This window comes from Anomaloglossus baeobatrachus, chromosome 11 (genome assembly GCF_048569485.1).
Source record: "Anomaloglossus baeobatrachus isolate aAnoBae1 chromosome 11, aAnoBae1.hap1, whole genome shotgun sequence".
NCBI classification, from domain to species: domain Eukaryota; kingdom Metazoa; phylum Chordata; class Amphibia; order Anura; family Aromobatidae; genus Anomaloglossus; species Anomaloglossus baeobatrachus.
This window is the reverse complement of record NC_134363.1, coordinates 97,364,966-97,392,129: the sequence shown is the minus strand read 5'-3', so window position 1 is coordinate 97,392,129 and position 27,164 is coordinate 97,364,966. Positions and strand designations below refer to the sequence as shown.

General features: G+C 43.4%; 1 protein-coding gene across 5 annotated transcripts in view; it reads right to left on the bottom strand.

Moving 5' to 3' along the window:
- Nucleotides 1-17,534: 17,534 nt before the first annotated feature.
- The window catches only part of ISOC2 (isochorismatase domain containing 2), a 447,375-nt gene continuing 437,745 nt past the window's right edge, over nucleotides 17,535-27,164 (bottom strand). For all 5 annotated transcript variants that reach the window (XM_075329341.1, XM_075329343.1, XM_075329339.1 and 2 more), the window contains one exon: nucleotides 17,535-17,785. In XM_075329341.1, the coding sequence (XP_075185456.1) occupies nucleotides 17,705-17,785 (81 nt within the window). In that variant the 3' untranslated portion in view covers nucleotides 17,535-17,704. The remainder of the gene's footprint in view (nucleotides 17,786-27,164) is intronic.

The following is a 27,164-nucleotide window of genomic DNA, read 5'->3' as shown; positions in this document are numbered from 1 at the left end:
TGTACTAGAAAATCACCTGACAGATTATTTTTAAAGCATTTCTGTAAATGTTGTTAACAACAGCTAAGGCATAAAAACCATAATCACATAGGAAAAAATTGTATAAAATTAGAAAACCTACCGTCAAAAATTAAAAACAAAATGTTTATCAATATCTGTGTTTAACCATATAAAACAAGAGGTGATATATTCCTTTGGGCACAGTGCCAATCCAGTTTTCATCTGATCATACGATTGATGTCCATGAATGTTACTGCATTTACCACATTTGTGCAACTTACTTTTAGAAGGTCATTCTTTAACGACTTTATATTATAACGAGATGAAATATCTACGGTGTATTACCTGAAAAATTGTGACATTTTCAATATTGGAATGGAAAGTTTGAATACCACACTAATTACATTAGACTTTACCGTATGCCGTGTACGCAGTAATATCCACGGTCACATACAAGACAGAGTTTTAGATACTTTACATAGTTCTTTGTATTTAGTAAATCATATCTTAAACGTGCTTGTAAATATAATTAAACATGGTATTTCTTGTCTATCAAATTGCTAGGAATAATATGTACTTGTATATCTCAGACATTTAGAAAAAAATTGACTAAGTCACAGCCAGAAGGTTGCAAATTCCTCAGACATGGAGCCATCCTCAGCCTGACTCCAGGCATACCCAGCAGAGAGTTGGGTAATCAATGTCTAATGTGTTATGTAAAGAACATGTTTCTAGTAGATCTAGGTAGGATTTTTAGAATTAGAAGTTTCATCAGTAATTGTCATAGAATTGCCAGTGCAGTATATGAGTACAAAGTCTAATTTTTCTATTATGGTCAACATATTTTATGACAGCCTAATTTTTTAATCCAGATTATTCTTGTCTTATGCCGCATATTATTGTGACTATAGCCTGGAGGACATGGTCTTACTCTGCAGGACCTATGAGTTGTATAGTTTTGTTCTTTTATACTATGATTTATTTTCTTGCACCCAGAGCAGATGCATTTACACTCATCTACAGATCTCATCCTAACGGAACAGAAAAAGTTCAATTTTAGGTCCAAACACTTTTTTTACTGATTACTGTTCAACTTTCATTTGGGGTGCACAATAAATCCTTTTTTTTTAGTTTTCTGTTGCAGTTTTAACAATTAACTTTTTCTGTAATATTTCTCCAAGAAGTTGTAACATTTACCTTCTCTGTTCAGGTGAGTTTTGGTAACTTTGTTATTGCACTACATAAACGATGGAACCGTAAAAATTCAGTGTGCTTCCAGAAGTCTATAATAATATATACACAATGTATCCGTGTAAGCTGGACGGCAAAGATTTACCAACCACACAACTTATCAGTAAATTTATATCACTTATATTTTTACTAACCTTCTTCTTAAACAATTACTTTTCCTATTCAAATAGATATAGGACACCTTTGTTTTCACAGGCTGCAGACTGACTAGGAGTGACCCTCAGTTACTCCATAACATACATAAACCAATAATATCATATTTGTGGGTCTTTTACCAGCTAAGAGGATATAACATATAAAGTGCTTTATATAATCCATGCACTTCATATTCATTATGTGCATTTTTACATCGACCCTACATTTTCTTAACGCTATGTTGCAGACTTGCAGAAGATTTTTCCTTCTTCCTATGTGTGTGTGTGTGTGTGTGTGTGTGTGTGTTGGAGTCCACCTATAATGGGTAGATCTCTGTAAACCTTGTAAGGGCTATTAAATGCTACACAAACCTTTTGCTGCCATTAGGCACCTGCATAAAAGATTGTGTTTGGTGCCATTCCTCAATGTACAAAGTGTTCTTTATTTGTCCAACTATTTATTCTTCATTCTTTTGGAATGTCAGATACATATATATCTATGGGAAAAAATGTAGTTACATTGATTTTAATTCTACATATAGAAAATCATAGAAAATCATTTTGTAACAAATATTTTGGATTTTTTTCTAAAAACAAATGTCTGTAATAGCACAGATTTAGAAAATTATTTTTTTATTATTATTATTATTATTATTTTCCTTCCTCTATTATTTTTACCAACTGATATAAAATTGGAAATGTGACATTTTGTGTATTAAGCAAGCCGTTTAACACAGATCCTTCACAATTTAATGTCTTCATAGTAATTGTCTAATGTTTAAAGTAAGGGTCTATTTTTATGCTTGCATGCAACTATATCAAGGTACGTTAGAACTTGTTGTGCTTCCCTCAATGACATTGTTTGATAGGTATACAAATATACTGACACAAAACTTTGCGTTATGACCATTCTGAAATTACCAGCAGCCGACATAGTCATATGATGCCACAAATAGTACAGCAGTACAGTAATATGTTTGAACATTACAAAATTGCATGATACTGTACAGTGGACTACAAACGCTAAATATTTAACCTTTTTTGTTGCAAGTACAATGTTTAAGGTCAAATCCAGAAGAAATCCTGGGCCTTGCACAAAAAAGCATGTACTGTACTCTGTCACTTACCATGCCAGTACAACATTGTGGCAACTCTTATATAGGTTCTTAGGTTTGGTCAAAATGAACATCTACTCCGGATTTTGTAATTATAACTCAGATTTCACGAAATGTAAAACATTTTTGCTACTATGTAAACAAAAATATTAAGTTGATTCCACTGTTATCTAAATTTTGGCTTCTAGACATATTATTATTTTATTTGTTTCTTATTCCTGCAAATGAGCCATGTTGTCTAAAAAGAAACAATTCTACTTCAATCTATTGTTTGCTGTAATCAATCACATTAAAAACATTTTACCTTCATTAAAGACTCTTCTTCAATAATTGAGCTGTCTTTTCTTGTGAATAGAGATGAGCGAACCTGTTTGGTAAAGGTTTGGCAATTTCAAATTCGGCACGAGCCTTAGCTTGTTCATTCAGGCTCGGCAACCCTGAGCACTTTCCCCAAAAATCGTTAATTAGTGATGAGCAAATGTATTCGTTAGTATTTGCAGAATAGTACGTTACTCGGGCTGTTATATAGCGAGTAATGGTGTATTCGCCTCGCTATATTAGCATGTCCCGCCCAGCATGTTTGGCACCTGATCTGAAGCCACTAAACATGGTGGGCTTCTTAACTAATCACAGTAATGCTCCAGCCATCTTGGCTGTAGCATTACTGTGATTGGCTGGCCGCCGCCATTTTGTGCACATTACATGCCAGCGTCTCTCTCCAAGCGCTTCATATTCACCGATCACCGACGCGGTTGTCACACTGCTCCTGCTGCCTTCATTCTTCTTCACTACCCGCTCATTAGCCTGATTACATATTCACTGCTTCCTCCATACATCGGTGGCCGTGATTGGTTGCAGTCAGACCTGCCCCAACACTGTGTGACAGCACTCTGACTGCAATCCATCACAGCCGCCGATGGGTGAGTCTGTATTGTACAGTAAAATAAATAAATAATAAAAAAAACAGTGCGGTCCCCCCAATTTTGATGACCAGACAAGATAAAGCCTCACAACTGAGAGTTAGTATTCTCAGGCTGGGGACACCCACGTTTTTGGAAGCCCCCCAGCCTAAAAATATTAGCCAGCAGCCGCCCAGATTTGCTACATACATTAGATGTGACAGTCCCGGGACTTACCCGGCTCATTATGAATGCCCTGATGCAGTGGCAATCTGGGTAATGGTGGTGTTAATGGCAGCCCATAGCAGCCACTAACATTAATTATGGCAGGCACGTCTGAGACCCCTCTCATCATTAATCTGTAAGTGAAAGTAAATTAATACAAACACCAATAAATCCTTTATTTGGAATAAAATACAAAATCACCCTCTTTCGTCACTTTAATAACTCCAAAACACCCAAGTCTGAGGTAATCCACATGAGGTCTCACAACGGTCCTGGCTCTGCTACATGGGAGTCTGGAGAGACTGCAAACATTTCCGATCTCTCCAGGCTCCTGGAAACACTGACAAGAAGGACGCGGCTGCCAGCAGTGACGTCACTCAGTTCATCGGTGATCATATCCAGGTTCTCACAGTATAACCTCTGGTGACCTGAAGCACTCTTGCTAAAGTGCAAGACCATGTCCCGCACCCTGCCAGTACTTTAACAGTGGTAGTGCCGGCATGGAGGTGCAGGCTGCCCTGCACTCCCCGGACGGCATTGTCAGAGTTAACAAAATATATACTCCGGCACACTAAGGAAAATATGAAAAGAGTCCAATATGGTGCTCAAAAAATTTTTTTATTTGTCTATATTCTTTAGTTCTCCAACGTTTCAACCCGAAGCTTTTCTTCAAGGACTGATTTTTTATATAGAAAATAAAAGATATACAATGTCACAAACAATGCAATATACATGTGTATTTTACAGGAAAGGAAATGTACACGTTATAAAAAACAAAAAACAAAAAAAGCTTTCCATAGGGATATATGTGAAAGATTCCCATGGTCACAGTAGTAGCCCCCTTGTGGGTAAAAAAATATACTATATCATATTTGAAAAAGGAGCAGCAGTGGGTGACATACCTATGTCAATTGTGAATAAATTCTCAAAAAAAGCACCCAGGCATCTCAGGTAAATGCGAAATTTCTTATACCAGAATAATGCTATAAAGGCGAAAAAATAAAGTAAATGAATGTTATCGGTACATGTCATCAGGTTTACTTAGAGAGAGGGGATAAAGGGGTATTGCGGGCATACCTGCAGAAGTGGGTACCCAATATCAAGGCCTCTAGTAAATGTTAATGAGATGAAGTGGAGAGAGGGAGCTAGTCCGTCTAGAAGACCAAATTATACAATTCTGAGTACATAAGATTATAATATGAAACCGATGAAATGTGAACTCCATATGTGGGCATACCTTATGAGTAGAAGAGGTGAGACCAAAAGGTCTGGACTGTTACTAATATGGCAAGGAAGAACCTCTGAGGGTCCGTATTAATGCAGTAGATGATTATATAAGAAGATTTGTTATATCCTATATGAGGTAAAAGAATGAAATTATTTCAGAGATATATATATACAGTTAGGTCCAGAAATATTTGGACAGTGACACAATTTTCACGAGTTGGGCTCTGCATGCCACCACATTGGATTTGAAATGAAACCTCTACAACAGAATTCAAGTGCAGATTGTAACGTTTAATTTGAAGGTTTGAACAAAAATATCTGATAGAAATTGTAGGAATTGTACACATTTCTTTACAAACACTCCACATTTTTGGAGGTCAAAAGTAATTGGACAAATAAACCAAACCCAAACAAAATATTTTTATTTTCAATATTTTGTTGCGAATCCTTTGGAGGCAATCACTGCCTTAAGTCTGGAACCCATGGACATCACCAAACGCTGGGTTTCCTCCTTCTTAATGCTTTCCCAGGCCTTTACAGCCGCAGCCTTCAGGTCTTGCTTGTACCTTAAAAATCTCTATGGCATGGTGCACACCTTTCTTTTCCTCTTTGTCTGTCACTAATTCTATAACATTCTGCGAACCTTCTCAACTTTCTTTTTCTACACCTAAACATTGTTGCTGTCTTGGCGGCAGTTGGATTACACTAATTCAAGACTATATGGTGCACGCTACAGTCCGGCCGGCACTGTGCATTCCACCCTTACTCTAGCTCCCTCAGCTAAGTAAAAACAAAGGTGTCCCGTGAAAGGAGGAGGATGTACAAAAATGTCACATACAAGAATGTCCCGCCCTCCGGACTTGGTCAGCAGTACCAATTTATTGTCCTAATCCCCATCTTCGATCAAGGGTATCCCCCCGCATCCTCAAACTACGGATCGGGTCAGTCTAATCAGCTATATCCAACTGCTGCCGTCTTACCCCCTACTATCCATCCTCCGGATCCCTTGTGACAATTGAAATCCACACCACAGGGTAGGATTCGAGCTACTGGGCCCCCAGCGGGCACCACCACCGAGTCACTATCGGGTACCTTTAACTCCGATGGGGACACAAGGCCTGTCACCCCCTCCTCTCCAAGAACAACCTTGTCGGCAGTGAATACATAGTATGTAACACTTACCGGGGTTGTAGGTTGATCAGGCCTGTTGGAGCGGAGGGAGGTCCTGGTCCGTGATGTCCAAGGTATCGGGGTGTCCAGGTTTTGGGGTGCTCCTTATGGGGGCCCCACGTTGGGCGCCAAACTGTTGGGGAAGACCTCCGGGTCTCTCTCAGGGTCGCGGAGGAGGATTCCAGATTAAATCTGCGCAGATGTATGTATGAGGAAAAATGACCACACAGAGACGTGTCTCTATCCGGGAGAATCTCAATGCTATTCTGAACCTTGTATTCAACACATAGTATATATATACAGCTTACTCAATACATCCACGTTATCTATTAACCAACCAGCTAGTCAGGCATAGTTCATTTCTTGTACAAACAGCCTGAGCAACATTCATTAGTAAAACTGTTACGGGGGGCTGTCTGATAATAACCGAAAGGAGTATCAGACAGTCAGGGTCCACCGTGCAAAGACTTTGCTGCAGACTATGGCAGAGTGCAATACCTCTATTAACTCACAGAACGATATAATAAGTAAGTAAAGCAATTCCTCCCTTACTTGGAGGGTGTGTGGAATGATCTCTGTTAATATTCACAGAGACAAAGGCAATGTGTGCGAAATGGCACCTACCTAGGTCCGCTCTTCTAGTGGTGCAAAAGAGACGAACAGCAGCGTAAGCCGCACAAAGCTCCTACCTGCGTTCGTTCCACTAGTGTGCGAGGACACGAACCACTAGATATGGCACCTGCCTAGGTCCGCTCTTCTAGTGGTGCAAAAGAGACGAACAGCAGCGTAAGCCGCACAAAGCTCCTACCTCTGTTCGCTCCCCTAGTGTGCGAGGATACGAACAACTGCCAGACGCAGTATAAGGAACGTTACCCTAGCGGCAACGTCCACCTACGAGTAGAATCACAAGGCCCAGCCAGACCATGTGCCTCAGGCACCTGCCTATGTCCGCTCCCCTAAGAGGTAAGGATACGGACAGCAGCCGAAGCTGTAAGGTATAAGAACGCTACCCTGCCGGTAGCGCTCACCTAGCATAGACAGAGGAATGCCTAGAGGAACGCGCACAGAGCGTCTACTCATATGCATGAACCAAGAGGACTGAGCACCATGCGGCGTGTGTCAGGGTCTTATATAGACTCTGTGCCTCATCCAAGATGGAGGACACCAGAGCCAATCCGCTGCCAGAACGACAGGAGTGACGTCATGCTGGCCTATCACCGAGCAAGACGTCACAAGCACATGACCAGCGACCAATCGGCATAAAAGGTGTCAGAGACATGTGACCTCGTGTCAGCGATGATGTCACCCGCACATGTGCAATGGCTCCAAGATTGGACTTAGTCTCCAGCGCTCGCACATGTGCAGTAGCAAGAAATCTGGACTTAGTCTCCAGCGCTCGCACATGTGCAGTAGCAAGAAATCTGGACTTAGTCTCCAGCGCTCGCACATGTGCAGTAGCAAGAAATCTGGACATAGTCTCCAGTGCTCGCAGCAACCGTAACAGTACCTCCCCCTCAAGGGCCCCCCTCCCGGCGACGCAGGTAATCGGCAACTAAGTCGGGAGCATGGACAGCCTCCTCAGGCTCCCAAGAGCGATGTTCCGGGCCATAGCCCTCCCAATCTATCAAGAAGAACCTGCACCCTCTAACCATCTTAGAACCAACTATGGCTCGTACCTCATAGCTATAGCGAGAGGAATCAGAGGCAGGAGAGTGCACTTCACGAGCGTGAGGTAAAATAGCCGGCTTTAGCAGTGAGACATGGAATTTGTCATGAATCCTAAGATGGACAGGTAACTTCAATTGATAGACTACAGGATTTACCTGTCGAAGAACCTCATAAGGACCCAGGAAGCGAGGAGCAAATTTGACAGAGCTCACTCTAAGTCTCACGTGTTTTGCAGAGAGCCACACAAAGTCCCCTGGAGAAAAGACAGGAGCCGGGCGACGAAACCGATCGGACACCGTCTTCATACGGTCCTTAGCTGCTTGGATCGACTCTTGAGTCCGATCCCAAACCTCTCTGGCATTAGTTGCCCAGTCGGCCACAAGAGGAGGAGGTGCAGCAGCGGGAAACGGTACCGGTACCCTAGGGTGTTGCCCATTATTGAGTACGAACGGTGTCTGCCCAGTGGCCTCAGCCAGCGAATTGTTAAGGGCAAATTCTGCCCAGGGTAGGAGGGAGGACCAGTTATCGTGGTTCTCAGCAACAAAGTGTCGAAGGTATATAATCATGGATTGATTGGTACGCTCAACCAAACCATTGGTCTCCGGATGGTATGCCGAAGAGAGATTCAACTCAATTTGCAGAAGGCTACAAAGATCTCGCCAGAAACGGGAAGTAAATTGCGGGCCTCTATCACAAATGATACGATCTGGCATCCCGTGAAGCCTAAAGACATGCTTGAGGAATAGTTTGGCTAGTACCCTGGAAGATGGGATTCTCGATAACGGTACGAGATGAACCATCCGGGAGAAATGGTCCGTAATGACCCACACAAATCTATGTCCCTGTGAACATGGAAGATCACCCACAAAGTCCATGCCTACCACCTCCCATGGTCTATCTGGCACTGGTAAAGGATGCAAGAGCCCAGCCGGTCTCTGCCGTAATGGACGGTTGCGAGCACACGAGTAGCAGGAACCGACATATCTCTTGACGTGGCTGGCTAAGTGTGGCCACCAATACCACCTCTCCAGTAACTCTCGTGTCCGCCTAATACCAAAATGCCCACCCACCTTTGAGGTGTGGGCCCATGACAGTATATCATTCTGTCTATCAGGCGGAACAAAGGTCTTGCCCGGTGGGATTTGGTCTAAAGTCACAGGGGAGAGCGTATGAAAAACCCTGGAGGGAAGGATAAGACGAGGTTCGTCAATGTCTTCCTGGGTAGAAAGCATAGAGCGAGACAGGGCGTCTGCCTTGTTATTCTTACTCCCAGACAGATAGTTGATGGAGAAGTGAAAGCGGGAGAAAAACAAGGACCAGCGGGCTTGGCGAGGATTCAGACGCTGAGCGGTTTGTAAGTACGTCAGATTCTTATGGTCTGTATAGACCTGGAAAGGATGTTTCGCTCCTTCCAGCAAGTGACGCCACTCCTCCAAGGCTAATCTCAAGGCGAGCAGTTCCCTATCCCCAATGGTATAGTTTCTCTCTGCCGGTGAAAAGGTTTTCGCAAAGAAGAAACACGGCCTTTTTCTACCTGCACCGTTCTTTTGATACAAGACCGCACCAGCACCCACTGAAGAGGCATCAACCTCTAAGAGGAAGGGCTTACTCTCATCGGGTCTTTGAAGAACGGGAGCAGTTGAAAAGTGTCTTTTTACTGCCTCAAAAGCCTGAGATGTCTCAGTAGACCAGGCTTTGGGATTAGCACCTTTCTTAGTCAAGGCCACCAAAGGGGCCACCAAAGTAGAAAAATGGGGTATGAACTGCCTGTAATAATTTATGAATCCTAAGAAGCGTTGCACCGCCTTCAAGGAATGAGGTTCGGACCATTGCAGGACAGCAGAGAGCTTCGCAGGATCCATAGCCAGACCCTCTTGTGAGATAATGTAACCCAAAAAAGGCAATGAGGACTGCTCGAATACACATTTCTCGAGTTTAGCAAACAATGAGTGCTCCCTTAAACGGGAAAGGACACGAACGACATCCTGACGATGAGTCTCCAGATCAGGAGAAAAAATCAGGATGTCGTCCAGATACACCACTACTGAGGATAACAGTAAATCCCTGAACACATCGTTTACGAAGTCCTGAAATACTGCGGGTGCATTACATAACCCAAAAGGCATGACGAGGTATTCATAGTGACCGTCTCGGGTGTTAAAAGCGGTCTTCCATTCGTCACCCTTTCGAATTCGTACCAAGTTATACGCACCCCGCAGATCCAACTTCGTAAAAACTTGAGCTCCTCTCAGTCTGTCAAAGAGCTCCGAAATTAAAGGTAATGGGTATTTGTTCTTTATTGTGATTGCGTTGAGACCCCTGTAATCTATGCAGGGACGCAAATCACCCTCTTTCTTCCGAACAAAGAAAAACCCAGCTCCCGCGGGAGAGACAGACTTACGAATGAACCCCTTCTCTAAGCTCTCTCTTATATAGGTCGACATGGCCTCCGACTCAGGTATCGACAGGGGGTAAACCCTGCCTTTAGGTGGAACCGAACCTGGGATAAGGTCTATGGCACAGTCATACGGCCTATGGGGTGGAAGAACCTCAGCGCCCTGTTTGGAGAACACGTCAGCGAAATCCAAATAGGGTGTAGGTATGGGAGAGAGATCAGTTGATGCAACCGCAACGACCTTAGGTGGTAAGGGAAGACATCGGGACTGACATTTCGAACCCCAACTAATAATGCTGTCAGACTCCCAGTCAATGTGAGGAGCATGAGTCCGAAGCCATGGAAGACCCAGAAGGACGTCGTCTATACCCTCAGGCAAAACAAGAAAAGAAATCTCCTCTATGTGACCCTGAGACAGGGAAAGGCGCAAGGGAACTGTCCTCAATGTAATGGAGTCAGACAACATAGTTCCATTAACAACACGGACAGGAATAGGCGCCTCTAACATGATAGAGGGAATATTGTGTCCCTTTACAAATCCTGAGGACACAAAAATCCCGTCAGCTCCGGAATCCACAAAAGCCATAATAGGCCATGTATTCTCAGATAACGAGAGCTGACCTGGGATACAACACTTAGAGGGTGCAGAAGACGTCTCTAGTAACCCCCCTCTAATGGTTACTAGGCCAGGGAGTTTCCCTGACGACTAGGACACTTGTTGGCATAGTGCCCAGCCTGACGACATACGTAACATATAGGAGGACCAGACTTGCGTAGTCTGGAGAACGTATGACCTAACTCCATAGGAGTGGGAGATGTTTTAGATGCTGAGGAAGATGGTAGTGGACCCTCAACAACTGGAATAGCCCGATGCTTAGGGCGTGAGGAAGAGACCTCGAGTCTACGTTCCTTATGGCGTACATCGATCCTCGTTGCTACTGTGATCAAGTCCTCCAGAGAAGCAGGGACCTCACGAGTAGCAAGGGCATCCTTGACATAGCCTGCCAACCCTCTCCAGAAGATAGGAATCAACACCTTCTCTGGCCAATCTAGTTCTGCCACCAGAGTTCTAAAAGCAATGGCATAAGAACTAGTGGATAACGAACCCTGAGATAGATCTAACAGTCTCAGGGCCGCATCATGGGTAACCTGCGGACCCATGAATACCGCCTTAAGAGCATCAAGAAAGTCTTGATGTCTCAGAGTAACCACATCAGAGCGCTCCCATAGGGGAGTCGCCCATTCTAAGGCTTTGTCCTGAAGTAAGGAGATGATAAAGCCTACTCTGGACCTCTCCGTAGAGAAGCGAGAAGAGTTGACCTCTAGGTGTATCTGACACTGACTAATGAAACCACGACATGATCTGGCATCGCCAGAATATCTGTTTGGCAGAGCAAGTCGAGGATCATGTGCAGATGTCACCATGGTCTGAGGTTTATCCTCTATACTCTTGAGCCGTGACTCAAGTACTTGTATGTAACGGTGTAACTGCTGATATTCTGCCATAACTGCCAGACCCTTGGCTCAGTCCTAATGTTACGGGGGGCTGTCTGATAATAACCGAAAGGAGTATCAGACAGTCAGGGTCCACCGTGCAAAGACTTTGCTGCAGACTATGGCAGAGTGCAATACCTCTATTAACTCACAGAACGATATAATAAGTAAGTAAAGCAATTCCTCCCTTACTTGGAGGGTGTGTGGAATGATCTCTGTTAATATTCACAGAGACAAAGGCAATGTGTGCGAAATGGCACCTACCTAGGTCCGCTCTTCTAGTGGTGCAAAAGAGACGAACAGCAGCGTAAGCCACACAAAGCTCCTACCTGCGTTCGCTCCACTAGTGTGCGAGGACACGAACCACTAGATATGGCACCTGCCTAGGTCCGCTCTTCTAGTGGTGCAAAAGAGACGAACAGCAGCGTAAGCCGCACAAAGCTCCTACCTCTGTTCGCTCCCCTAGTGTGCGAGGATACGAACAACTGCCAGACGCAGTATAAGGAACGTTACCCTAGCGGCAACGTCCACCTACGAGTAGAATCACAAGGCCCAGCCAGACCATGTGCCTCAGGCACCTGCCTATGTCCGCTCCCCTAAGAGGTAAGGATACGGACAGCAGCCGAAGCTGTAAGGTATAAGAACGCTACCTTGCCGGTAGCGCTCACCTAGCATAGACAGAGGAATGCCTAGAGGAACGCGCACAGAGCGTCTACTCATATGCATGAACCAAGAGGACTGAGCACCATGCGGCGTGTGTCAGGGTCTTATATAGACTCTGTGCCTCATCCAAGATGGAGGACACCAGAGCCAATCCGCTGCCAGAACGACAGGAGTGACGTCATGCTGGCCTATCACCGAGCAAGACGTCACAAGCACATGACCAGCGACCAATCGGCATAAAAGGTGTCAGAGACATGTGACCTCGTGTCAGCGATGATGTCACCCGCACATGTGCAATGGCTCCAAGATTGGACTTAGTCTCCAGCGCTCGCACATGTGCAGTAGCAAGAAATCTGGACTTAGTCTCCAGCGCTCGCACATGTGCAGTAGCAAGAAATCTGGACTTAGTCTCCAGCGCTCGCACATGTGCAGTAGCAAGAAATCTGGACATAGTCTCCAGTGCTCGCAGCAACCGTAACAAAAACATTCAAGTGTGTCTAGACATAGATGAGAGACGATGAATGAAACAATATCAGTTACTTATTCTCTTCTATTCATGAATGTCAGTTAGCCATCTGAAACTACAGATAAGCATTCTTCTATGAATAGAAGAATGCTAGTCACCTATCTGTAACCACAGATAAGTATCTCTCCCATTCATGAATGTCAGTTACTCATTCATGGACTAAAACTTATTCTACTTCGCCCTGAGCATAATTTGTCTTGGTTATACATTCTGTTAATATTTCAATTAGGTATATATGGAGAAGCAATACATAAAGCATTCAAAGGACAGATTATCTTATTATTATATTGGACAAACGATTCATAGCCTAGGCCTTCACAGTTGCATCTCAAGTTATTTCAGCAAATCATGTGTGAAACTCCTGCTGCTGTTCTTCAGAGGTTCTGCTCACCTGCTGCTGATGCCTAGCCCCTGCTGTGGTTCTGACCTGCCTTGCTGTCACGTAAGCTGGCTTACTTAACTAACTGTTCTGCATTTGTTTTTTGACCATTGTATACTGCTTTGTTGCGTCCACCATTGAATTGAAGCAGTAGCAGAGCACTGGACTGTTCTGGACACTAGAAACTGTTCTGCATTTGTTTCCTGACCATTGTATACTGCTTTGTTGCTTCCACCATTAAATTGATGCCGTAGCAGAGCACTGGACTGTTCTGGACACTAGAAACTGTTCTGCATTTGTTTCCTTAACATTGTATACTGCTCTGCATTTCGCTTTGGACTTTCAGAGACTTCCTTACAGAGCTTCAAAGACTGCATTACTAAATCACGTTATTCTGTGAGCTTTTCAAGAGACTTTCCTTAAGGGCTTCATTTGATATTTTCACTATGTGTTTATGGACTTTATTGTTTTTCCTCTGCACTTGTTTGCTAATCACCGTGTGTTACAATACAAACTTTATCACCTATAAACCGGGTTCAGTTGTGTCTTTGCTCCATGCAAATAAATTCCTGAGTTATATTATAATTATTACACCCTCTCTGAAAATCCTTCCACAAAACCCAGACAAAAATGCTGGTTAGGTCTCTGTAGAGACCACAGAGAGGGAAGTGTTTAAGTAGTTATCAAGACTGTAATTTCCCCATTCCATAATTTCCCTGGATTGCCAATCCACTACAGGGTTATGCTTCACTAACCAGAGTAGATGCAATACAATAGTTGTGGGAAGGCCCTCCAGGATATAGCAGGAAATTACTTCATAATGCAAGGGTTCTACCCTCAGTCTTATATAATTTATAATCTGTGGCAGGCATCCCTGAGCAAGCAACACTGACTCAATGGCATAGGTGGAGATGGGATTAGCCAACATACTGTATTCACTATGGTGACTCCTGATCTACTGTCCACAAACAGACATTTTCTCGGTCGTGATCTCTAGAGCCACCTGTGCTGTCCGAACAAACCAAGAATTAAATTTAGAAGACAAACACACACCATGATTGTCCACCACCAAGGGTCAGCCTAGCTGCAGAAGTTTCATTTTGCTTAGGAATAGGGGCAGACTCAAATAAAATGACTATTTTTACCAGAAAAAAATCAACCTTTTAATGGCGGATCTCAGTGGAAACATATGAAGTAGTGGCTCCCCATAACTGCATGGGCTCCATGAGTGACAGTTCCCCCACAGATTGCACCAACAAAGCAGTGGTGTCCCAAGATAGGGTCCCCAGAAAGTGGTCTAACCATTCTATCTTGGAGGTGTTTATCCACACACATGCCAAGGACATGGTGGACTTCAAGGTCCCAGGGGTATCATAAATCACCAACGCATCCTTCAACCTCCCTGTCAAAACTGGCTTCTAAGAGCCAGGTCATTACATTTGGTGTCAGTTGCCCATCTACGAAATTCAGAACAATAAGACTCCACCGACCGATTCCCCTGCTGGAGGCAATGCAGCCTGAACTCTGCCAAAGAGACTAGGTCAGAATCATCATAGATAAAACCCAAGGCCTCAAAAAAATCCATCCACAAACTGGAGGCAACCAGAGCCTTGTGGCAAAGAGCCCAGTATTGTGGATTACCCTGTAACAGCAAGATCACAATCCCCACTCACTGCTCCTTATTCCCAGAGGAGTAAGGCTAAAGCCTAAAGTACAATTTATAGGCCTCCTTGAATACCAAGAATTTGCATCTACCACCTGCAAGACTGTCTGAGACCAATCTTGGGCTCTGGGTGGGCATGCCTACCCGCAGAGTCTCCAAAATCGGGATCCACTGCTGCTGCTGAGGTCTGCTGCCTCCAAGTACAAACCCTGAAGATGCTCAGCCAGAACAGTGATGGGATCCATGGGAAAAAAAAAACACAAAACCCCCCAAAAAATATGAGTCAGGTTTTTTTTTTTTCTTTCATGCGGCTGGTGATAATGTCACGCTAGGTACAGGGTAGTACCCAGCGAACAGTGAAAGGGAAGAGTAGGGAGACCCCCATGTCTATTGAAGGGGGAGATGGTGACCTCTGACCAAGTCTACCGCTGGGCCCTGGATTCCTTCACCGCCCTAGATATGTAGGGAACAGATGGGATTAGCTCTTCTTCAACCCCACTAGAAGCTAAAGGACACACTGGGATAACAAACAAGGGAAAATAACATACAACTTATCTGTAAGAAGATTCAGGGAGAGGGACTGCAACATGCAATGAAGTTACTCGAGATGATTGCAAGCCAACTGCTTGCACTCAATCAGTAGGTAGTTAGAGAAATTACCAGCACAGACTAGAAGGGAAAGAGGGTATTTAAGGACATAAATGGAATTGTTGATGAAAACAGCTAAAAAGGTGAGGTGTTGTGAATATCATCAGAGATAGTGCTGTTCCCAGGAGTGTTTCTGGACTCCCTCTGTTGGTAGTGAGTCTGATTCTGCATCTGTTGCTCAGACAGGTGTAGGAGATGATTGCTGCTTCAGGGAGCCTATGGAGTCCAGCCTGGGGGGATATAGGAAGGCAGTTTTTGTCTAACCTTTGCCGGTGATAATTGTTTCAGCTCCATGTGAAGATGTCCTGAAGTTTGTCCTCCAGCCTTTCGGAGTTTTGCCTTTCCCTGTAGGTTCTGTTTTTGCTTTTTTCTGCTCCTTTTTGGATTCTCCAGGAATGATTTCTACAGCGGTTTTTTTCATTCCTTTTGCATCAGTTTTCTCTCCATGTCATTCTGAGTCTGCAGCTATGTCTGATAAGTATTTTGCTCTCTTAGTCTGGGCTTGGTTAGAGGCTGAATTTGCACTGAAAGACGTTTCTGCTAAATCTTTGTCTTTTTCTAAATCAATGTTTGAGAATATTCCCTTTTGTTTCTTGCAAGTGAATAAATGATCTTTCTGCACTATTTTTAGAGGGTGATTTATTCCTATTAAGAAAGGGAGTTATTACTCCCTGTTTTGTTCAGGAATTTTTGAATCTCCTCTTTTCCATTATATTTGCTTTTTCTATTTAAATGTATTTACTCAAGAGTTCCTAATATAGTGGGTGGAAGATCGTGTTGTCTTTAAGGCAATTTTTTGATTATCATGTGTTGGCATTTTTTTTAGGGTTTTTAGTAGCTGCAACTAGCAATTTATCATATACTTTTGTATCTAGCCAGCAGGGCCTCACTTTGCTTAATTCTATATCTACCATCTGTGTGTTGTTTTTTTTTACATCACCGTCGATATATGTTGGGGGCTTTTGGCTTTCCTTTGGGGCTGCTCTGCGGCAACTCAGGATTCCTCATTTCATCTTTGAGGCTAGTTAGTTCTCCGGTGGTGACGAGGCGTCTAGGTTTGCTAGGAATGCTCCACCGCTACTTCTAGTTGTGTTTGTGTAGTTAGAGGATTGCAGCCAGCTAAGTTTCCAACTACTCTTGTGCATTATCTTATACCAGTTTTCATGGGATTTTTGCAAGATCTTTTGCGGTCTTCTGACCATAACAGTGAGGAACTACGCAGGGTCCTAAAGGGAAAGGGAAGAACCCCAAGCAGAAGAGATACATAAGATACCATATACAAAAAGCAGGAATAATAGAAGGCCAGGGAGCAATTTGCGCAGCAATAGCCTTCGACCTGCTATAGCCGGACACCACAGGACTGTGCGCCACCTGTGACACTAATCTGTATCAGATTCATTCCACTGCTTCTTGTGACTCACTGTGCAAATGAGACTAAGGATGATCCCTCTACACTGTGAGATCCCTTCAGATATTTGTAGACAGCCAATAATCTCCTAGCCTTCTTTTTTTGCAAGCTGAACATTCCCAGATCCTTTAACCATTCCTTGTAGGACATAGTTTGCAATCCGCTCACCATCCTGGTAGTTTTTCTCTGAACTTGCTCCATTTTTTTTAATATCTTTTTTTAAAATAAAATATATAAGATCTTTACACAACTGTATGTATACTTACAACAAATAGCTCAGCAAGATATTTAAGGTTTTTAGCTGGGCCAATAATAGCAAAACAAGCATTTGAAGGGACTACTGTCCAGTTTAAACAAGTTGACAAACAGCTGTTTTAAAAAATCATTGCTATCGGCAGCACAAAGTTAAACAAGAATGGCTGCAGAGAAAAGTGATATTGTATTGATTTTTCTATGTTCATGAAAGTGCAGCTGGTCACTTTAAACTGTCCATTTAATAACTGCAACTGTGCTATGTAAAAAACGCTTAAGTAATCTAGAGAGTTTATGTATTAATAAGTAAACTACAGACTGTAAGCAGAGCACTAGCTTTCCAACAAAAGGAAATTATGTTTTAAATGGAATCCGTATCAAGAACATGATCAATGTCAACTTCTCCAAGAGAACATATCAAAGTCATTAGAAATCATTTATTTCTATGCACTACATGCAAGATAATCATTTACATATAAAGCATATGCCTTACAAATATAATCAAATCAAACATTTTCATTAAAACTGCATTTTAAGGGATTTATTCATAGACAATTCTTATTGTTCTGACAGCTCAATACACAGCTTTAAGTGAAAAGGGGATTCTGGTTTTGGAGAAGAGCCAAAATTCCACTGTCAGGAGCGAGATCTTTAATTATCTTCTGAACCTGGAATACAAAGCAAAAAATGTATGTGGTTGAGAGAAATGAAAGAACGATCATTAATACTCAAACTTAATTTTCATCCTAATTCCCTATCTATTTAATGCCATAATCTAAACTATTTTCTAATATACTTGAATAAAAGAAAATCCCTATCTTTCCATAACTACACTAACTAGTTTTCTTTTTTTTCCCTACTTCCTTTTTGAGCACGCCTCATTTGAGAATCTGAGTGCATGCTGGGATACTCAAACACAGCGTCATTAGAGGGGACAGGCTGCGGACACTGTCACAGCCTCTGCTCCGTCCCTGAAACAAAGCTTTATTTGATTGCTTCTATGTTGATGGATCTGATGACTAGGCAAGTGAACATAAATCGACAATCGTTTCCAGTTAATACTGCCTCCTCTGGTTTGCCACAAATTGGCCTTTTTCACTAGGGGTGTAGTCACTTTTGTTGCCTGCAGTTTAGATATTAATGGCTGTGTCCCCCTTAGAGGACACACCAAATTTAATACATATTGTGCACAGACTACTTTGCATTGTATCAAAGTGTCATATCTTCAGTGTTGTCCCATGATTTTATTTTTTATTTTTTTTTTAACAGCCTTCAGCTCGATCATGAACCATGGTGACTTGATAGATGAATGGTCTGTAGGAAGATCAATCTTGTGCAAGCCTAGACAGGTTCTTCCGTTTTCTTGATTGTATCAAGTCATGGGGTTGTTGGTCTTCTTCTTCGACTTGTTCCTGCCAGTATTTCGACCATGATGTCCTACTCCAGTGATTGCTCTTTGTATGATGTGTCCAAAGTAGGAAAGTCGTAGTTTGATTTATCTTTGCTTCAAGTGACATGTCTGGCTTGATTTTTTCCAAAATTGATTTGTTTGTTCTTCTTGCCATAATGGTATTCATAACATCCTTCTCTAGCACCAGATTTCGGAGTTGATTCTTCTTCTCTCGTTTCTTTATCATCCAGGTTTCGCATCCATTTGTTACTACAGAAAAGACCAGATTATGTACAAGTCATGTCTTTGTCACCAGTGAAATGTTCCTCAATTTGAGGACCTTGGCCAGTGACTTCATTTTTGAGTTGCCCATAGCTAATCAACTATTGACTTCTGGTGTCCTCACTGTATCTTGAGTGATCATTGATCCGAGTAGGTTGAAGTTCTTTACAACTTCCAGTTCATCCCCATCCATCTCAAATGTGTCCTGGTCGTACCTGGAAATAGTCATATCTTTGTGTTCTTGTATTGAGTAGTAATCTCATGTTTGAACTTTCCAGCTTGACACTATGTAATAAGTCCTTCATTCCATCTATGTTTGATATCAATGTTGTATCGACTACGAATTTAAAGGGAACCAAACATCATGATTTTTGTATAAGGTGCAGCCAGTGCAGCACTGGCACTATCAGGCAAAGGCTATACATACCATTAGGGTGCAGCTCAGGTGTTTAGGCAGTGAAATCCAGCTTTATAAAGTTTGAAATTTCGTGCACTTTTTGATTGACGTGTGCACCTCTCTGTTAATGTCCGGGCGGGTTATGCACGTGTTCCCCGCCCCCCCGCGCCGCCTGTTCCTCCCTCCCTCCCTCCGGCTGTATGTAAATTTCTAATCTTCAGAAACATGGCGCCGGAGTGGGCCTCTTCGCATAGCGCTTATCTCTGGCGCCATGTTTCTGAAGCCCGCATTACACAGCTTGGTGTCTGAGAGGGCGGCGCATGCGCCCTCGCTCCTTCAGATCCCGTGGTGACCGCGGGAGCACGCGCGATCACAACAGGACTGCAGAACAGCTGATCGGAGGACGCGATCAGCTGTAGCTACGATGACGTGCCGCCTCAGGACACCGGGAGTCAGGTGAGGTGAGTTCACAATGGACTCACACGACCTTGTGACGGCAGTGCTGCGAGACCCGGTCACGGTAGTGATATCGGGCGGTACTGTCTTCACGGGGTCAGGGGAATGAAATTACTAGCACCTGTGATGTCATTGCCCCAGCAGGCACGCACAAATTATACACACACACACACACACACACTGCTGTGTGTGCGCCCCTGCGTTTACCTGGGCTCACCTTCTGAGTTCCATGTCACTGCAGGAAAGCACTCACAGCTGTGTGTGCATTGTGTGTGTGTGTGTGTGTGTATAATGTGTGTGTGTGCATAGTTTGTGTGTGTATAATGTGTTTGTGTATAATGTGTGCGTGTATGTGTATAATGTGTGTGTGTGCGTGCGTGTATAATGTGTGTGTGTATGTGTGCGTACGTGTATGTGTGTGCGTGCGTGCGTGTATAATGTGTGTGCGGTTATAATGAATGTGTGTGTGTATAATGAATGTGTGCGTGCGTGTATAATGAGTGTCTGTATAATATGTGTGTGTATAATGTGTGTGTGTATAATGTGCGTGCATGTATATGTGCGTGCATGTGTGTGCGCGTGTATAATGTGTGTATGCGCATGTATAGTGTGTGTATGCGTGCGTGTATAATGTGTGTGTGCGCGTGTGTATAATGTGTGTGTGTGCGCATGTGTATAATGTGTGTGTGTGCGCGTGTGTATAATATGTGTGTGTGCGCGTGTGTATAATGTGTGTGCGTGTGTGTATAGTGTGTGTGTATAGTGTGTGTGTGTGTATAGTCTGTGTGTGTGTGTATAGTGTGTGTGTGTATAGTGTGTGTGTGTGTATAGTGTGTGTGTATAGTGTGTGTGTCTGTGTGTGTGTGTGTGCACGCGCACGCGCCTCTCTGCTGGGGCAATGAGTCATGACGTCACAGGTGGAAGTGAGGGGCTGCTCTCACAATCAATGGGGGACTTTTAGTTCTGCATTGAACATGCCAAGGAGTATGGGATCAACCCCAGATTTGGATTTCGGCGAACCTGGATTATGGATGTCACAGGGAATTAAATTTGAAAAGATAGCGTCTATTGTGTTCTAATTTCTATTTTTATGTCTTTTCAGGGTCAACTTTGGAGAACGTCGGGGGACATCTAAATGGATTAAGGCGGACCTTTAGCATTTTAATAATTTTGTTAATAAATTGGTCAACGAGGGATGCGTCGGGGTATTTTTTTGTTCTAATAAAAAGTATTACTTTCAAATAAAGGAATTCGTAATGGTGTGTCTACTAGATACCCACCCATTACTAATACCAGGATTTGATGTCAGCTGGCAATTCACAGCTGTTATCAACCCCATATATTACCCCGTTTGCCACCGCACCAGGGCAACGGGATATGTTGGGGCGAAGCGCCAGTATTGGCACGTCTAATGGATGCGCCACTTCTGGGGCGGCTGCAGCCTGCTATTTTTAGGCTGGGGAGTCTCCAATAACAGTGGACCTCCCTAGTCTGAGAATATCAGACCCCAGCTGTTCGCTTTACCTTGGCTGGTGATCCAATTTGGGGGGGACCCCATGTTTTTTGTTTTAAATTATTTATTTAATGTAAAATAACAGCGTGGGGTGCCCTCTGTTTTGGATAACCAGCCAAGGTAAAGCTGTCAGCTGTGGTCTGCAGGCTGCAGCTGTCTGCTTTACCCTAGCTGGCTACAAAAGATAGGGGGGACCCCACGTCGTTTTTTTTTAAATATTTATTTATTTTTTGGCTAATTACAAGGCTAGGCACCCTTTAATGCCACATGAAAGTCACTAAAGGGTGCCAGCTTAGAATATGCAGGGGGTGGGACATTATATAGGTCTTTCTCATCTAGCTATCTCTCTCTATCCATTATCTGTCTATCGATTATCTATCTATTATCTATATTATTTATTGCAGTTCAGCATAAAAAAACCGCAGGGACCAACCTGTGGAAAAAACGCGGGAAAAGCGCATGCGTTTTTCCCGCAGTTTTGGTGCATTTTTTTACTGCAGGTGCGGCAATCTTCAACTCCCAGAAGTTTCTCAAGAACTTTTCTTGAGAAAAATCACTTTTCTAGTGCGCACATAGTCTAAAGATCTTACTTTACTTTTTTTTTTGGAATGGTTGCACAAGCCACCTTCCAACATACATATCGATGAAAAATGCATTATACAACCGCAAGTAGCAGCAGCATAGGTGGTGAGGACGCGGCAGGCAGCAGGGATAGGTAAGCTCTATGAATACTCTACCTCCACCTCCTCATAATCCTCCTCCTCATAATCCTCCTCCTCCTCATAATCCTCCTCCTCCTCCTCATAATCCTCATCCTCCTCATAATGATGATGGAGGAGGATAATGTGGAGGAGGATGATGATGATGGAGGAGGAGGATAATGATGATGGAGAAGGATGATAATGATGATGAAGGAGGAGGAGGATAATGATGATGGAGGAGGAGGAGGAGGAGGATAATGATGATGGAGGAGGAGGAGGAGGATAATGATGATGGAGGAGGAGGATTATGAGGAGGAGGATAATTATGATGGAGAAGGAGGATAATGAGGAGGAGGATGATGATGATGATGGAGGAGAAGGAGGAGGATAATGAGGAGGAGGAGGATAATGATGATGGAGGAGGAGACGGAGGAGGTGGAGTATTCATAGAGCTTACCTATCCCTGCTGCCTGCCGCGTCCTCGCCACCTATGCTGCTGCTACTTGCGGTTGTATAATGCATTTTTAATCGATATGTATGTTGGAAGGTGGCTTGTGCAACCATTCCAAAAAAAAAAGTAAAGTAAGATCTTTAGGCTATGTGCGCACTAGAAAAGTGATTTCTCTCAAGAAAATGTCTTGAGAAACTTCTGGGAGTTGAAGATTACCGCACCTGCGGTAAAAAAACGCACCAAAACCGCAGGTTTCCTGCGGTTTTTCCACAGGTTGGTCCTTGCGGTTTTTTTATGCTGAACTGCAATACATAATATAGATAATTAATCGATAGACAGATAATGGATAGAGGGAAAGATGGATAGATAGATAGATAGATGAGAAAGACCTATATAATGTTCCACCCCCCTGCATATTCTAAGCTGGCACCCTTTAGTGACTTTCATGTGGCACTAAAGGGTGCCTAGCCTTGTAATTAGCCAAAAAATAAATAAATATTTAAAAAAAAATGACGTGGGGTCCCCCCTATCTTTTGTAGCCAGCTAGGGTAAAGCAGACGGCTGCAGCCTGCAGACCACAGCTGGCAGCTTTACCTTGGCTGGTTATCCAAAACAGAGGGCACCCCACGCTGTTATTTTACATTAAATAAATAATTTAAAACAAAAAACGTGGGGTCCCCCCCAAATTGGATCACCAGCCAAGGTAAAGCGGACAACTGGGGTCTGATATTCTCAGACTAGGGAGGTCCACTGTTATTGGACACTCCCTAGCCTAAAAATAGCAGGCTGCAGCCGCCCCAGAAGTGGCGCATCCATTAGACGTGCCAATACTGGCGCTTCGCCCCAACTTATCCCGTTGCCCTGGTGCGGTGGCAAACGGGGTAATATATGGGGTTGATAACAGCTGTGAATTGCAAGCAGACATCAAGTCCTGGTATTAGTAATGGGTGGGTATCTAGTAGACACCCCCATTACGAATTCCTTTATTTGAAAGTAATACTTTTTATTAGAACAAAACACCCCCCGACGCCATCCCTCGTTGACCAATTTATTAACAAAATTATTAAAATGCTAAAGGTCCGCCTTAATCCATTTAGATGTCCCCCGACGTTCTCCAAAGTTGACCCTGAAAAGACATAAAAATAGAAATTAGAACACAATAGACGCCATCTTTTCAAATTTAATTCCCTGTGACATCCATAATCCAGGTTCGCCAAAATCCAAATCTGGGGTTGATCCCATACTCCCTGGCACGTTCAATGCAGAACTAAAAGTCCCCCATTGATTGTGAGAGCAGCCCCTCACTTCCACCTGTGACGTCATTGCCCCAGCAGAGAGGCGCGCGCACACACACACACACACTATACACACACACACTATACACACACACACTATACACACACACACACACTATACACACACTACACACACACTACACACACACTATACACACACTATACACACACACTATACACACACACACACTATACACACACCACACACACCCACACTATACACACACACTATACACACACACTATACACACACACTATACACACACACACACACACTATACACACACACACTATACACACACTATACACACACACACTATACACACACACTATACACACACACTATACACACACACAAACACTATACACACACACACTATACACACACTATACACACACTATGCACACACACACACACACACACTACACACACACTACACACTATACACACACACTATACACACACACTACACACACTACACACACACACACTATACACACACTATACACACACACACACAGTACACACACTATACACACACACACTATACACACACTATACACACACTATGCACACACACACACTATACACACACTATACACACTATACACACACACACTAAACACACACTACACACACACACTATACACACACACACACTATACACACACACTATACACACACTATACACACACACACTATACACACACACTATACACACACACTATACACACTATACACACACACTACACACACACACACACACACTATATACACACACACACTATATACACACACACACTATACACACACACACACACTATACACACACACACACTATACACACACTATACACACACACACTATATACACACACACACTATACACACACACTATACACACACACACACTATACACACACACACACTATACATATTATACACACACACATACATTATACACACACATTATACGCGCACACAAACATACACATTACACGCACACACTACAGACACCATACACGCACACACTACAGACACTATACACACGTGCACACACACACACATACACACGCGCACACACACACATTCACACACACTTTATACACACGCGCACACATATTATGCACATTGTACACACACATTATACACATACACGCACGCACACATTATACACACACATACACACATTATACACGCACGCACACATTATACACGCACGCACACACATTATATACACACTATACACACACACACACACAGCTGTGCGTGCTTTCCTGCAGTGACATGGAACTCAGAAGGTGAGCCCAGGTCAACGCAGGGGCGCACACACAGCAGTGTGCGTGTGTGTATAATGTGTGCGTGCCTGCTGGGGCAATGACATCACAGGTGCTAGTAATTTCATTCACCTGACCCCGTGAAGACAGTGCCACCCGATATCACTACCGTGACCGGGTCTCGCAGCACTGCCGTCACGGGGTCATATGAGTCCATTGTGAACTCACCTCACCTGACCCCCGGTGTCCTGAGGCGGTACGTCATCGTAGCTACAGCTGATCGCGTCCTCCGATCAGCTGTTCTGCAGTCCTGTTGTGATCGCGCGCGCTCCCGCGGTCACCACGGGATCTGAAGGAGCGAGGGCGCATGCGCCGCCCTCTCAGACACCAAGCTGTGTAATGCGGGCTTCAGAAACATGGCGCCAGAGATAAGCGCTATGCGCAGAGGCCCACTCCGGCGCCATGTTTCTGAAGATTAGAAATTTACAAACAGCCAGAGGGAGGGAGGGAGGAACAGGCGGCGCGGGGGGGCGGGGAACACGTGCATAACCCGCCTGGACATTAACAGAGAGGTGCACACGTCAATCAAAAAGTGCACGAAATTTCAAACTTTATAAAGCTGGATTTCACTGCCCAAACACCCGAGCTGCACCCTAATGGTATGTATAGCCTGTGCCTGATAGTGCCAGTGCTGCACTGGCTGCACCTTATACACGAAAATGCTGATGTTTGGTTCCCTTTTAAGATTGTTGATGATTCATCCAGCAATTTTAATTCCTTCTCCTTTTTCTGCATGTTCATCTTTCCTGAAAATAGCTTCTGCTTATAAATTGAGGAGAAATTATATAATAAAATATTTACAAAAAAATGTGAGGGGTGTACTCACCTTTATGATCTACTGTAACTCCATTAACAAGTCAGTTTCCTTCCCAAGTTTTGGATAGTCTGCAGGCTCTCTTAGGAAAGTCCTCAATTCTTTTTAACAGGCACATTCTATGACCTCTACTGAGCCATAAAATTCATCAAGTCTATCCCAGATTCTCTTGAGAGCAACATCCGGATAATTAACATTAATGTCTCTTATTCAGCGGACTTACTTCAGTCATTTTATCAGGAGATCCAGTTTATTCACTACATGATAGATCTATGTCTCTGATTGCAATTAGGAAGGAGGCGTGTCAAGCTCTGTAGTTTTTGGTGTGACTGCTGAACATTACAAGTCCCCTTGTTCACAGGCTCACATTGAACAAGTAACTTTGAATAGTTCATTGTGGCTTGAATGGCACAAACCAGCTGATGGTGTGTTGTCAGAGTACATGTGTGCTGTGTGGTAATACCTGTTAGATGCCTCACTCCGATGAGTATTCTCTTGTTTACAGCAAGAAGACTTATAGTTGATTTTCTAGTGGTCAGAATAACCAGGTTGGCTTGACTTTTTAACAAAATGGTTTGTATACAGCTGTGAATCTTAGTTATCTGGCTTAGAATGTTGATGGACGTACTCTGAAGTATGCTGCAATGAATTGTAATGGACATCCTCTAGACTAGGCACACTACTGCATTTGCCATACTCACTATTAGGAGTTATTGCTGTCTCAAAGGCTTTTGCTATGGCAGCTACTGTTTCTTGTTAAAAAGCAAGCTTCTCTAATTTCGCTTCAAGGAGCACTTTTTCTGCATCAAGGGATACTTGCTGTAGTTTCAGTTGAATCTCTTGCTCAGCGAAGGCGACTTGTGCTTTTGCTGCTTCAAGTTTTGAGTGGGAGATGGCATCGGCATTGCTATCTTGAAGGAACCTACATGTGATCTCATCTTGAAAAAAAGATGCTCGACTTTGAGACATGATGCAACCATTAGGAGACTGCTGCGGTATACGTATGTGAGCTCTTTGTGGATAATGGCAGGCTCCATGTGTTCCTATAATTTGGTGCAACCGTTAGGAGGCTGCTTTGATAACCAAATGCAGGCTCTGCATGGATAATGGTGGTCTCCATATAGTCTGATCTTTTAAACTTGTTTGTTGCAGTCTTTTCACTATACTATCCCCATATACGTTAGCATGGTGAGTACACTGTGTGCAAAATTATTAGGCAAATGAGTATTTTGATCACATGATACTTTTTATACATGTTGTCCTACTCCAAGCTGTATAGGCTTAAGAGCCAACTACCAATTAAGTAAATCAGGTGATTTGCATCTCTGTAATGAGGAGGGGTGTGGTGTAATGACATCAACACCCTATATAAGGTGTGCTTAATTATTAGGCAACTTCCTTTCCTGTGGCA